Here is a 14,843-nt window from a genome sequence, read left to right on the forward strand (position 1 = left end):
TTGTACCTTAAATACAGTAGAAATCATATTTGCTAGTGTGCAACACATCAACTTTGTTTTATACATTACTTTTCTCAGTGGAGTAAATTAGCATATAGAATCTCTGTAGAAAAATCCCTTATAAATTCACACTCATAACTTTGTGGCTGAAAGTTGGAAAAATGTGGGTGCCATAATGCATTGTATTTATGCGAACAACACCAAATGATGGATAATCCATGATATAACACTAAAAGAATAAATGTCACATTTCTATGACAGTTGAACACATTCTGTCACTATGTAACAAAAGTTTAATACCATAATTAAAACGTTAACTTTGCATACATTTTGTCATTGTTTCTTCACATTGTGGTTTAGTGTTCAGTGCACACTGTTCTACTTGTCCCATTTAACCAACAGTTATTTAAAATTGTTAATGCATTATAACTGTGAGCATCTCTATAGTGCTTTGTCTATAGAAACAAAAATACATTTCATTATAAAATATATTTCCAAGTGAGATATAATGAAAAGGAGGAATTTCAAGGAAACCTCTGAACAGAGCTGTTTGGGAGGGTAAGTGGAAGAATATTTGGAAATTCCAGATAACTGCAGTAGCAGTGGTGAGCAAGTGAGAAGCAGACAGATGTTGGGAACATAGAAAAACATGGGATTGGAAGAGTTTACAGAAATACGGTGATGCACAACATTTGGGATTTGGATATGAAGGATTGATTTTGTTTTCTCGTGGTCAATGGGGATAAAGAAATTTAATGAAACTTGCTGTAAATCAGTGTGTGACTGTTCAAAACAGTATATGAAAGATGTTGGGGTTTGTGATGTTTCAATTTTTAAGTTGTTGAATTTAATGTCATGATGGTAATATTAACTTGTGAGCTATTGTCTTTTCAGTGGTACATGTAGGTAATACAACCCATCAATTCACTGTTGAGTTGTGTGGATATTTTTGTTAACTTCATGTGATTAGCTGATCTGTCGATTGTTTAAATTTTAAAAGTGACAATAAACTAAACTGAACTGAATGTTACTACTGAATAACTACAATCAAATTTGTCTGTAGTAATTGTTCACCTCCATTGGGTGCCATTGGACAACAATTTGGATTGAATAATTTTTTGTCTTCAATAACCAAGAATATCTGGGGCTTAAACCACAGTTTTCTCACTCAACCCATATCATAGCTGGAACATTAATGTTCTCTGAGAGTAAGCTGATAATTGAAGAAAGAATGTGAAATTATCCAAATACATTGAAGATGAATGTGTTGTCATGTCCTCAAAAGTTATCCAATATTTAAGTTGTATTCTCCCTCAGGTTGCTCAGTGACTTGCCGGCATCCTATAAAGAAAATGAGCCTAATTTACCCAATAAAATTGAGGTGAGTGCTGGCATGATTTATAATGATCACATAAAGCAAATATTTGTTTTTTTTGCTTTAATTATTGATCTTATTTAAACTTTTGTATTTCAGACATGTTGTACTTGGCAATTAGTGTTTTGTGGAAAAATGTTTAAATTCTTTATTTTTTTTTAACCTTTGAATCACTTTGATATTGGAATGCCGAGTAAAACTTTTTTTCAATAATAATGAACTTGCAGAAATGGAAAAAAATGAAGACACCAAATAACTACAACAGCTCATAAACTAGCAGAACAGGCAGGCACTCCATAATGTTTGGAACAAAGACCCATCATTTATTTATTTGCCTCTATACTCCACAATTTGAGATTTGTAATAGAAAAAATCACATGTGGTTAAAGTGCACATTGTCAGATTTTAATAGCGGCCCTTTTTATACATTTTGGTTTCACCGTGTAGAAATTTCAACAGTGTTTATACATAGTCCCCCCCATTTCAGGGCACCATAATGTTTGGTATACAGCAATGTCATATAAATAAAAGTAGTCATGTTTAGCATTTTGTTGCATACCCTTTGCATGCAATGACTGCTTGAAGACTGCGATTCATGGACATCACCAGTTGTTGGATGGCTTCTCTGATGATGCTCTTCCAGCCCTGAATTGCAGCCATCTTTAGCTTATGCTTGTTTTGGGGGCTAGTCCCCTTCAGTTTTCTCTTCAGCATATAAAAGGCATGCTCAATTGGGTTCAGATCGGGTGATTGACTTGGCCACTCAAGAATTTACCTTTTTAGCTTTGAAAAACTCCTTTGTTGCTTTAACAGTATGTTTGAGATCATTGTCTTGCTGTAGAATGAGCCACCAGCCAATATTTTGAGGCATTTGTTTGAACTTGAGCAGATAGGATGTGTCTATACACTTCAGAATTAATTGTGCTACTACCATCAGCAGGTGTATCATCAATGACGATAAATGAGCCAGCACGTTCAGCATACAGGTGCACAACCTTTTATCCGAAATTCCAAATAACGAAAAGCTCCGAATAGCGGACATTTTTTCGGTCCTTGAAGAAAGGTCCTTGAAGACGTTCACCGAGGGCGGCCCGCAGAGGTGACAGCAGAACCTCCGGTCGGTCCTCGAAGAAAGGGGAACTAAATCCCCATTCATAAAAGAGAAGGTGAGGGTATATTGCGCGGGAGGGTTAATAATTGACAATCTGCTGCTGCCTGCCCGCTGAGTTAAAAAGTTCCCATGGTAGACTCACGATACCGTGAGTCTTGCGTGAGAACTTTTTAACTCTGCGGGCAGGCAGCAGCAGATTGTCGCTCCCTTCAGTTTCACCCCACCTAGACCCCTCTGCTTCCCGGCCATGTGTGTGACCCCTTCCCTCCCCTCTCCAGCTCCCCGCCCATTGCACCGGCGCGGGGGCTTTGCACTGTCTTCACGTCGGCGATGCCAGCAGGTCAGTGCCAGTCACCGGAGACGTCAGGACCAACTGGACACCGACCCCCAGGCCCACTGCAAGCACGGAGATCCCAGAGACCCACAGCCAGCAGCAACTCTAGCCCAGCCCCGCTCCAACTCCAGAGGAACCCGGGGTGTGGATGAGGGTGCGCAGCTCGGGCTGTGGGCGAACTGCCACTTGTCGCTGTAGCGGCCCATCGAGGAGCGGGTTCCTGTTGGTCCTGACGTCTCTGGCCACCCCCCTGGACAGGAGCTGAGAGATGTCAGGACCACCAGAAGCCGCTCCCCAATGGGCCGCTACGGCGACAAATGGCAGTTTCTCCCACAGCCCGAGCTGCGCCCCCTCATCGGGACACCGACCCCCAGGCCCACTGCAAGCACGGAGATCCCAGATCAGCAACTCCAGCCCAGCCCCGCTCCAACTCCAGAGGAACGCGCTCCCCGTAGGGGCAGAAGCTGATGGTGTGCAAGGTACGTCTTGTTCTTGGGGTGGCGCAGCTCGGGCTGTGGGCGAACTGCCACTTGTCGCCGTAGCGGCCCATCGGGGAGCGGATTCCTCTGGAGTTGGAGAGACAGGGAGACACAGCGGCTTTTGAGAATGGTGGGCAATCACTTCCAAAGTTCTGCCCACAGTCAGTACACCTCTCCTACACTTGTCTCCCGCACTAAGATCATCTCGCAGAGAATGATCCCAGCCTAACCCTCCCTATTCTCTCCTATTCTGCAAGAAAAAACTACATTGAAGACTGCCAGGATCGAGGCGCAAACTCGCGACCTTGCAGATATGAGCCGAGCACTCTACCACTGAGCCAGCCGTTAAAATCTACGCTAAAAATCGTCCATTCCGAAAGCCGAAAAATTCCGAATTACGAAAAGTGTCTGGTCCCAAGGCTTTCGGATAAAAGGTTGTGCACCTGTATATGCCCAGGCCTTAACACCCCCACCACTGTGTTTCACAGGTGAGGTGGTATGCTTTGGATCTTGGGCATACTTTGCTCTTGCCATCACTCTGATATATTAATCTTCGCCTCATCTGTCCACAAGATCTTTTTTCCAGAACTGTGGTTGCTCTTTAAGTACTTCTTGGCAAACTGTAACCTGGCCATCCTATTTTTGCGGCTAACCAGTGGTTTGCATCTTGCAGTGTAGCTTCTGTATTTCTGTTCATGAAGTCTTCTGCGGACAGTGGTCATTGACAAATCCACACCTGAAGAGTGTTTCTGATCTGTCGGACAGGTGTTTGGGGATTTGTCTTTATTGTAGAGAGAATTCTTCTGTCATCAGCTGCGGAGATCTTCCTTGGCCTGCCAGTCCCTTTGCGATTAGTAAGCTCACCAGTGCTCTCTTTCTTCTTAACAGTTGTTCCAAACAGTTGATTTTGGTAAGCCTAAGGTTTAGTTGATGTATCTAACAGTTTTATTCCTGTTTCTCAGTCTCAAGTCAAGTTGTCAAGAGAGTTTATTGTCATGTGTCCCAGATAGGACAATGACATTCTTGCTTGCTGCAGCACAACAGAACATTGTCAACAAGTTCAGTGTGTCTATATAGCATAGACCATATATATACACATAAAATAAGCAGATAAAGTGCAATAGGCTGTTATAGTTCAGAGTTTGTATGATGGCGAGTTTAATAGCCTGATGGCTGTGGGGAAGTAGCTGTTCATGTACCAGATTTCAGGCTCCTGTATCTTCTTCCTGATGGCAGCGGATAGATGAGTGTGTGGCCAGAATGGTGTGGGTCCTTGATGATGCTGGCAGCCTTTTTGAGGCAGCATTGTCCACTTTAACCACGTGATTTTTTTTTTTCTATTACAAATCTCAAATTGTGGAGTACAAAGGCAAATAAATAAATAATGGATCTTTGTCCCAAACATTATGGAGGGACTTGAGCTGGTTATGTAGAGATGTAAGTGTTGAGGTTTGTATTCTGGCATGAGGGATGGTCAAAGACACGCAGTCTAGCACTGTTGTGGTTAGTTTATGTATGTGTGTGTGTGTGATTGATAGATTAGTCAACAAGACAAATGTAAGTTTAAGTTTCATGCAATGGTCTTGAGAGGGTCAAGGAGATTTATCAGAATAATTCCAGGGGTGAATGATTTTCATCTATTAGATTATGGATGCTGGGTGTTTCTTCCTGAAGCAAAGGAGGCTAAAAGAAAATGTGTGTTGACAGTTTTGTTTTGGAGAGGATGGGAAGAGAAATGTCCTGCCTTGTTATGCTGTTAGTGATTACACAAGTGTCAATACATTACCAACTTAACACAGGAACTAGCCAGCATGACCTAGCTTATTAAACACAGATGTTTTACATTGAGCTGAAATAAAAAATTATCAAGTGCTTTCCATTTGTTTTTTTTAAAACCTTAGAAAATTATTATTTAAGTTATTTGGAATATTATCATATTTTATTATAGTCTGCAAAACTACAGAAAAAAATGCACCAGCTTGAAGAACAATTGAGTAATGAAATGCAAGCCAAAGATGAAATGGATCAAAAATTTAGGTATGCCAGACTAAGAACAACTTCTTGTAATGCATTGTTTGTACTTTTTCTTTGCAAAATTTATTGTGATCATTTTTATTAAAGGACATAATTTCTAAAAGATTTTATTCAGAATCTTCAGATCGCATCCCTGGAGAACATGGATAGGTGAAGTTTCAGGTCGCGACCCTTCTTCAGACTGATTGTAGGGGGGGAGAAGAAAGCTGGATAAGGAGAGGGGCGGGACAGAGCACAACAGGTAATAGGTGAGATTTTTTGAGAGGCCGATGTTTGGAACAAAGGCCAGAGATAAGGAAGGAAGGTGTGAGACAGGTTTGGAGTTGTGGATTAAGCCAGAAGGAGGAAAGTGACGGGTGTGGGGGCGGTTGTGAGTAGAGGGGAGAAATTTGCAGAAATGACATATTTAAAAAAATGGATTGACTGGGCTTGTATTCACTGGAATATAGAAGCATGAGTGGGGATCTTGTAGAAACATATAAAATTTTGAATGGATTAGACACACTAGATGCAGGAAAAATGTTTCCGATGTTGGGGGAGTCCAGAACCAGGGGGTCACAGTTTAAGAATAAGGGGTCGGCCATTTAGGACTGAGATGAGGAAAAGCTTTTTCACCCAGAGAGTTTTGAATCTGTGGAATTCTCTGCCACCGAAGGCAATGGGGGCCAATTCACTGGATGTTTTCAAGAGAGGTAGATATAGCTCTAATGGTTAACAGAATCAAGGGATACGGGGAGAAAGCAGGAACTGGGTACTGATTAAGATGATAAACCATAATAATATTGAATGGCGGTACTGGCTCGAAGGGGCCCAATGGCCTATCCAGCACCTATTTTCTATGATTCTGTAGTTGGGGTCGAAGTGACAGCTGTTAGAGAATTCAGTGTTTATTGCGTCTGGTTTTAAGACACCCAAGCGGAATATGATGTGCTATTCCTCCAGTTTGTGTGTGGCCTCAATCTGGAAATGCAGGGGGCCCAGTACAGTGGGTCAGTGCCAGAATGTGAAAAGGAATGGTTAGCAACCAGGAGATCTTGTAGGCCTTGGGTGAGCTTTAAATCCCTAGCCATCTCAATGTTGATCATTTATTGAATCCATGATGACCATCCAGCACCCATGAGTATACAAAAACAATCCCATCTTATTCTCTCCATCTCATTCTTTAACCACCTCCCCCCCCCCCCTCCCCGCCACCCACATTTTGCCACTCACCTATACAGTAGAAGCAATTTGCAGCGGCCCATCACCCTGCATGTTTTGGGATTGTGGGAGGCAGGAAAAAGGCAAAGCACACTGGGGAACCCATGTATTCTGCATGGATGACAGTTTAGATCGGGGTAGAAGCCAGGTTGCACTGTACTGCAGTGTATGGATCGGTTATGTAATGAAACATATGTAATGAAACAATATAATTAGTTTAATCTGCAATTTGAGAAGGAGAAGGTTAAATCGGAAGTGTCAGTGATGCAGTTGAACAAAGGGGATTATGAAGGCATGAGCTGGCCAATGTAGACTGGAAAGGGATCCTAGCAGGAATGACGGTGGAACAGCAATGGCAGGAATTTCTGGGCATAATCCGGAAGACGCAGGATCATTTCATTCCAAAAAGGAAGAAAGATTCTAAGGGGAGTAGGAGGCAACCGTGGCTGACAAGAGAAGTTAGGGATAGAATAAAACTAAAAGAAAAGATGTATAACACAGCAAAGAGTAGCCAGAAGCCAGAGGATTGGGAAACTTTCATAGGACAACAGAAGGAAACAATACGGGCTGAAAAGATGAAGTACGAAGGGAAGCTGGCCAGGAATATAAAGAAGGACAGTCAAAGCTTCTTTAGATATGTTAAGGGAAAAAGAGTAAAGTCAAATGTGGGTCCCTTGAAGGCAGACACGGGTGAAATTATTATGGGCAACAAGGAAATGGCAGAAGAGTTGAATAGGTACTTCGGATCTGTCTTCACTAAGGAAGACACAAACAATCTCCCAGATGTACTGGAGGACAGAGGATCTAAGGGGGTCGAGGAACTGAAATAAATTTTCATTAGGCGAGAAATAGTATTGGGTAGGCTAATGGGACTGAAGGATGATAAATCCCCTGGACCGGATGGTCTGCATCCCAGGATCCTCAGGGAGGTGGCTCTAGAAATAGTGGAAGCATTGGTGATCATTTTCCAATGTTCAATAGATTCAGGATCAGTTCCTGTGGATTGGAGGATAGCTAATGTTATCCCACATTCAAGAAAGGAGCCAGAGAGAAAACGGCGAAATACAGACCAGTTAGCCTGACTTGGATTTATGAAAGGGAAATCATGCTTGATTAATCTTCTGGAAATTTTTGAGGATGTGACAAGTAAAATGGATGAAGGGGTGCCAGTGGATGTAGTGTATCTAGACTTTCAGAAAGCCTTTGATAAGGTCCCGCACAGGAGACTGGTGACTAAAATTATATGAGGTGGTGACTGTCATATGAGGAAAGATTGAAAAGACTAGGCTTGTATTCACTAGAGTTTAGAAGGATAAGGGGGGATCTTATAGAAACATATAAAATTATAAAAGGACTGGACAAGCTAGATACAGGAAAAATGTTCCCAATGTTGGGCGAGTCCAGAACCAGGGGCCACAGTCTTAGAATAAAGGGGAGGTCATTTAAGACTGAGGTGAGAAAAACTTTTTCACCCAGAGACTTGTGAATTTATGGAATTCCCTGCCACAGAGGGCAGTGGAGGCCAAGTCACTGGATGGATTTAAGAGAGAGTTAAATAGAGCTCTAGGGGCTAGTGGAGTCAAGGGATATGCGGAGAAGGCAGGCACGGGTTATTGATAGGGAACGATCAGCCATGATCACAATGAATGGCGGTGTTGGCTCGAAGGGCCGAATGGCCTCCTGCACCTATTTTCTATGTTTCTAAACCACCCTGTTAATGTAAGGGCATATACTCCGTTGAGCAGGTTTTGAGTTCAGGTACTGTATTTCCTGGCAATGAAGACGCATTTTTTTACCCAAAAATAAGGCACGAAAATTTACCTGCGTCTTGGAGGCCGAAGGTTAGGTTGTTAACCAAGAAAGATAGACTTGGCTATCCCTCAGTACAGCAACATCAAGAATGATGGTGCTGTACTGAGGGATAGCCAAGTCTATCCCTCATTGCTGGCAGCTGATGGGAAGCGGCTGTAAAGTGGGAGGCTGTAAAAGGACAGCACCGCTGGGGGAGGGGAAGAGTTCCTTTCACAGCGTGTGGGGAGTCTGACCCGTGTCAGCACGGGCAGGAGCGTTGAGAAGGAGGGGGTGGGGGATCATGCCAGCAACTCACTAACTCACCGCTGCTCCGGTCCCGGCGGCCGCTCGCAACCACCCAAGCTACTAAACTCCCCGACCACAATGCGTTGGCTCCGTGCCCGGAGCGCCGCGGCAGTAGTTAGTGAGTGAGTTACTGGCATGATTCCCGACCCCGTCCTTCTCAACGCTCCTGCCCGTGCTGACCCGTGCCAGACTCCCCACAGGCTGTGAAAGGAACTCTCCCCCAATTGGTCCCATGAACTAGTATTGCCATTCAATAAGATCACTACTGATTCAACTTGTCCCGGTGTGCTCCCGTTTTTCCCCACCATCTCTCCACCTGCTGTCACCCTCCCCCCCCCCCCCCCCCCACCCATTCAGTCATTCAGAATGGAGGAGATCTGGAAGCCTTGAACAAATTGATTTGTTACTTTCTTTATTTTTATTTTTTTGAGCGTGAGAAATTCAATGTCCCGCCAGCCTTTTTTCAAAATTTAGCAACTCAAAATGGGGGTGTGTTTTCATTGCCGAGAAATACAGTAACTGGAAAAAATAGAATTTAGATCTATCTTTACCTATTTTGTTTCAAAACATTCTGTTTCAGGATTTGATCTTTACTTGACATTTACAATTTCATTTTTAGAACCACAAGCAGTCGTCTGGAGAAGATATCCAAAGATTTGGAAGATGAGGTACAGCTTTATGTTTTAAATATATACTGGGTCACGTGCTCTTTAATTTTTGTCTATAATTTAAATATTTAATTTTATTAGATTAAAAAAACAACTTGGTTTATTCTTAAATATTGTGTCCTGTATTTCTGATGATTTGTTTGGCCAGAAGAATACACATCTATGTCTCCCCGATGTATGAATAAGCAAATTAAATAAAAGATTACGCTGGGAGAGAAGATGGAATTATAAATAGGATAGTAACTGAAACAGATGTTATAGAAAGGTTAGTTTTATCTACACTGGGAAAGTTGCCTTCATTGGTCAGTGCATTGAGTGTAAGAATCAGGAAGTCATGCTGCTTTTTAGGTCTTTGGCTAGACCATGTTTGGAGTATTTTGTGCAGTTCTAGTCACTCTATTACAGGAAGGCCGTAGAGGCTTTGAGACAGGTACAGAAGTTGTTTTTCAGAATGTTGATTGGATTAGAGAGTATATACCCTTAAGGGGAGGCTGGAGAAACTTGGGGTTTTTTTCTGTGAAATGTCAGAGGTTAAGAAAAGAAGTATATAAAGGTATAAGAGCATGAGTTTTAAAAAGAAAGAGCTTTATGAAAGTACTAAGGTAGACAAAAGTACTGGAGAAACTCAGCGGGTGCGGCAGCATCTATGGAGCGAAGGAAATAGGCAATGTTTCGGGCCAAAACCCTTCTTCAGACTGATGTAGGGTGGGGGGGGGAGGGGGGGGGAGAAAGGAAGAGGAGGAGCCAGAGGGCTGAGGGAGAGCTGAGAAGGGGAGGAGGCAATAAGGGCTACCGGAAATTGGAGAAGTCAATGTTCATGCCGCTGGGGAGCACTAAGTAGCTTGCCCAATGATAGTACAGGTGCACAACCTTTTATCCGAAAGCCTTGGGACCAGACACTTTTCGTAATTCAGAATTTGTCGGTCTTCGGAATGGAATTTTTTTAGCGTAGATTTTCATGGCTGGCTCAGTGGTAGAGTGCTCGGCTCATATCCGAAAGGTCGCGAGTTTGCGCCTTGATCCCGGCAGTTACTCGGTCGCGAGTTTTAGTCTTCAATGTCGTTTTTTCTTGCAGAATAAATGTCTGTATGAAATGCAGTGTGTTGAATGAATTCCTGAATTTGTAAATGTGCCCGCAGCATTGAATCACCTCTCGCACTCATGTCACCCTAGCGGGGCTACATGCCCTTAGGCGGCCTAGCTCGGGGATTCTTGAATCCCCGAGCTAGGTCGCGAGTTTGCGCCTCGATCCTGGCAGTTCCTCGGTCGCGAGTTTGTGTCTTCAATGTAGTTTTTTCTTGCAGAATAAATGTTTGTATGAAATGCAGTGTAGGAGAGGTGTACTGACTGTGTGGGCAGAACTTTGGAAGTGATTGCCCACCAGTCTAAAACGCCGCGGTGTCTCCCTGTCCCTGGGATAGCAGGGGGCGATCAAACAGCACAATACCCCCTCCCCCTCCAACTCCAGAGGAATCCGCTCCCCGATGGGCCGCTACGGCGACAAGTGGCAGTTTGCCCACAGCCCGAGCTGCGCCCCCTCATCCGCCACCCCAAGAACAAGACGTACCTTGCACACCATCAGCTTCTTCCCCTACGTGTTCCTCTGGAGTTGGAGCGGGGCTGGGCTGGAGTTGCTGCTGGCTGTGGGTCTCTGGGATCTCCGTGCTTGCAGTGGGCCTGGGGGTCGGTGTCCCGTTGGTCCTGACGTCTCCGGCCACCCCCCTGGACTGGAGCTGAGACTGGGAACTGTACCGCCCTTGCCCCCTCCCTCTGCAACTGCAAACAACCCCACTCTCCTGCAAGGGCGGTACAGTTCCCGGAGGATGGCAGGTGGCCGGCGACGTCAGGACCAACAGGAACCCGCTCCCCGATGTGCCCCTACGACGCCCCGAGCTGCGCCCCGTCATCCGCAACCCAGGTTCCTCTGTAGTTGGAACCAAAGATCTTTGGTTGGAACGGGGCTGGACTGCTGCTGGCTGTGGGTCTCTGGGATCTCCGTGCTTGCAGTGGGCCTGGGGGTCGGTGTCCCGATGAGGGGGCGCAGCTCGGGGAACGGCTTCTGGTGGTCCTGACGTCTCCGGCCAGTTTGCAGTTTTCCTCTGTAGTTGGAGCTGGGCTGCTGCTGGCTGTGGGTCTCTGGGATCTCCATGCTTGCGCTTGAAAACGTTCACCGAGGGCGGCCCGCAGAGGTGACAGCGGAACCTCCGGTCGGTCCTCGAAGAAAGGGGAACTAAATCCCCATTCATAAAAGAGAAGGTGAGGGTATATTGCGCGGGAAGGTTAATAATTGACAATATGCTGCTGCCTGCCCGCTGAGTTAAAAAGTTCCCACGCAAGACTCACGATACACGATCAATTATTAACCTTCCCGCGCAATATACCCTCACCTTCTCTTTTATGAATAGGGATTTAGTTCCTCTTTCTTCGAGGACCGACCGGAGGTTCCGCTGTCACCTCTGCGGGCCGCCCTCGGTGAACGTTTTCAAGGACCTTTCTTCAAGGACCGAAAAAATGGCCGCTATTCGGAGGTTTTCGTTATTTGGATCTTCGGATAAAAGGTTGTGCACCTGTACTAAGTAGCTTGCCCAACTTCTCACTATAGCTCAGGCCCTCAAGTCGTGGCAACATCCTAGTAAAAAGGTTCTTACTGTGCTGAAGAAAGTTGTAGGTTTTTAGTGCCAAAAAGTTTGAAATGGTGTGAAACAATACAACGCAATACAAATTTTGAATTCAGTGTCAAACTGTGAAGTCATATACTTTGGTAGAAATAATTCAGGATTTATGTTGATTTTGCTAATGGATAGCATGCCAATGAGGGGGATTTACTGATTTCTGAGAAGGGACACCTTGATGTCCTTCTAGGAATGTCCTCGAATATGGAACAAAAAGTTAATGTAGCTAAAAAAGGAGCTGTTTAGGTTTGTAACTAAGGGTAGAATGGAAATACATGGAAAATGCATTTGAATCCTCTCACTGCTGCTTCAAGCTGAGGTGATGTATTAAATTGAAAGGTCTGAACAATTTGGGATTTAAATATCTCAATTATTTATTTTCATGGGCATAGGTTTAAGGTAAAAGAGGAAAGATTATAAGATTCTGACGGATACATTTATCACACAAAGTATGGGTGTATGGAACGAGCTGCTAGAGAAGGTAGTTGAGGCAGGGACTATCACAACGTTCAAGAAATAATTCGCCCGATGCATGCATCGAGCAGGTTTAGAGACATATGGGCCAAGCAGGCAGGTGGGACTAGTGTAGAAGGGACATTTTGGTCAGTGTGGGCAAGTTGGGCCGAAGGGCCTGGTTCCACGCTGTATGATTCTATGATTCTTTGTTATTTCAGTTCCTTGAAGAACTATGAATATCGTTGCTTTTGAAGGTTGTGTCAAAATAATAAAATAGGAATTCTAAAGGGAATGTTTGAAAGATATTCTGATGTGAGCTCCAGACATTGGAATTGCTGACATTTCACAAAAAAAATCTTTATAATCAATTTCCCATTTCAGCTCTCTTTTTGCTCTAAACAGAGGACTTTCCTTTCAGCTATCCTTTCAGAATTAAAAATAGAGAAAATACTGAATTTTGTGAAGGAAACAATTGGCACCACATACATAAACTTGGGACATAGAAACATAGAAAATAGGTGCAGGAGTAGGCCATTCGGCCCTTTGAGCCTGCACCGCCATTCAATACGATCATGGCTCAAATATGATCCAACTCAGTATCCTGTACCTGCCTTCTCTCCATACCCACTGATCCCTTTAGCCACATGGGCCACATCTAACTCCCTCTTAAATATAGCCAATGAACTGGCCTCAACTACCTTCTGTGGCAGAGAATTCCAGAGATTCACCACTCTGTGTGAAAAATGTTTTTCTCATCTCGGTCCTAAAAGATTTCCCCCTTATCCTTAAACTGTGACCCCTTGTTCTGGAGTTCCCCAACATCGGGAACAATCTTCCTGCATCCAGCCTGTCCAACCCCTTAAGAATTTTGTACGTTTCTATAAGATCCCCCCTCAATCTTCTAAATTCTAGCGAGTACAAGCCGAGTCTATCCAGTCTTTCTTCATATGACATTTTGAGGATGCTATAAGATTATACTTATGTTACAGGACTGATAATTCAATTGAAGCAATGTTTAAATCCTATCAATGCAGTGTAGAAATTTAAATTTTGCTGAAAAATAGCAAGCGCACAGAAAAAAATCAAAATATACTCGATAAGAAGTAATTGAGAAGTAAAGTTGTTTTATATTGTGTTGCCAACATACACAAAAGATTTTGATTACTAATTAAAGCTGCTTTCTAGATAACATGCAGGAAGGATGTGGAATCGGCTTTAAGGCATTTGGAACGTGAAAAAGCACTACTCCAGCACAAGAATGCAGAATATCATCGGAAAGCTGAAATGGAAGCAGATAAAAAACGTGGCTTGGAACATGAGGGTAGGGTCAATATACCTTGTACTTCAGTTTAAACAAAGAAAATCACATAACTCACCCCAAAACATCGGGCAAGTACACACCCTGTGTACAACAAAATAAAATACAGTATGTGTAGGAGAGAACTATAGATGCTGGTTTAAATCGAAGGTAGACACAAAATGCAAAAATAAATTGTGTGTACAAAAGAAAATACAATTTATGCTGGAACTCTGAAATTGTTGAAAATACTTTGAAGGCCAGTCAGCATCTGTGGAAACAAAAACAGTAAATCTTTCAGGCTGATGACCTTTATGGCAACTGAAATAATTATCTACTTTAACAAGTGTACCTGCGGAAGAGAAATTGGTCATGGTACGAGAGGAGTGAACATTGCTGGTTGGAGGGGAGGAATGTACAGAGGGAAGGTCTGCAATGGATTGGATGACACAAGAGATAAGAATTAACAAAGGGATGATGGTACCAAACAAAAGGGAATGTGTGGATCAATAAAGAATAAAGATGACATTTAACTGCTGCCTTTTAAAAAATATTGTCTAGATATTTCAATCAATCCATCACCATTTTCTTTTCCTTTTGACATGAATGTCTGCAGCAATCCATCTAATTGCACCCCCTTTCTTACCCACCTCATTCTTTGCATTTTACAACTTGCTCTTTTGGAATATTTCCAGTTCTAATCAAAGGTCATTGACCCTAGATATGAATTGAATGATGTTTCTCTCCCCACAGATGCCATCTAATCTGAGTATTTCCAGAATGTTTGTTTATTTATGTACCCTTTTCAATTTAGTATACGTTTTCTGCAATTTCATTCACTATTAAGCTCGGTGTGTCCTAAAAAATGCAAAGCCCTCATACAATTTTGTCACATCTGTTCAATCCACATGTATAATGGTTCAGTCATAAATCTGTTTTAATTTTTTGTCTCGCTAGTATGTCAACATGTTCTATTATAATGAAGCACAACAATGCTTAAGCAACATTTTGTACGATGAGATTGCAAAGCTATTACTTCTGATTGGAAGTAAAGATGGCATTTTGGTAAAGGTCAAGCTGGCATAGAAAGAAGGATAGTATTTGTGGTCTCTCATGTGCC

General features: G+C 43.2%; 1 protein-coding gene across 5 annotated transcripts in view; it reads left to right on the forward strand.

Annotated features, from left to right (window-relative positions):
* rock2 (Rho associated coiled-coil containing protein kinase 2) overlaps positions 1-14,843 on the forward strand; it is a 167,372-nt gene that overhangs the window by 97,788 nt on the left and 54,741 nt on the right. For all 5 annotated transcript variants that reach the window (XM_033021591.1, XM_033021588.1, XM_033021587.1 and 2 more), the window contains exons 10-13: positions 1,318-1,381; positions 5,248-5,336; positions 9,250-9,298; positions 13,612-13,747. In XM_033021591.1, coding sequence (XP_032877482.1) covers positions 1,318-1,381; positions 5,248-5,336; positions 9,250-9,298; positions 13,612-13,747 — 338 coding nt within the window. The remainder of the gene's footprint in view (positions 1-1,317; positions 1,382-5,247; positions 5,337-9,249; positions 9,299-13,611; positions 13,748-14,843) is intronic.

Source organism: Amblyraja radiata, chromosome 5, assembly GCF_010909765.2.
Source record: "Amblyraja radiata isolate CabotCenter1 chromosome 5, sAmbRad1.1.pri, whole genome shotgun sequence".
Classification (NCBI taxonomy): domain Eukaryota; kingdom Metazoa; phylum Chordata; class Chondrichthyes; order Rajiformes; family Rajidae; genus Amblyraja; species Amblyraja radiata.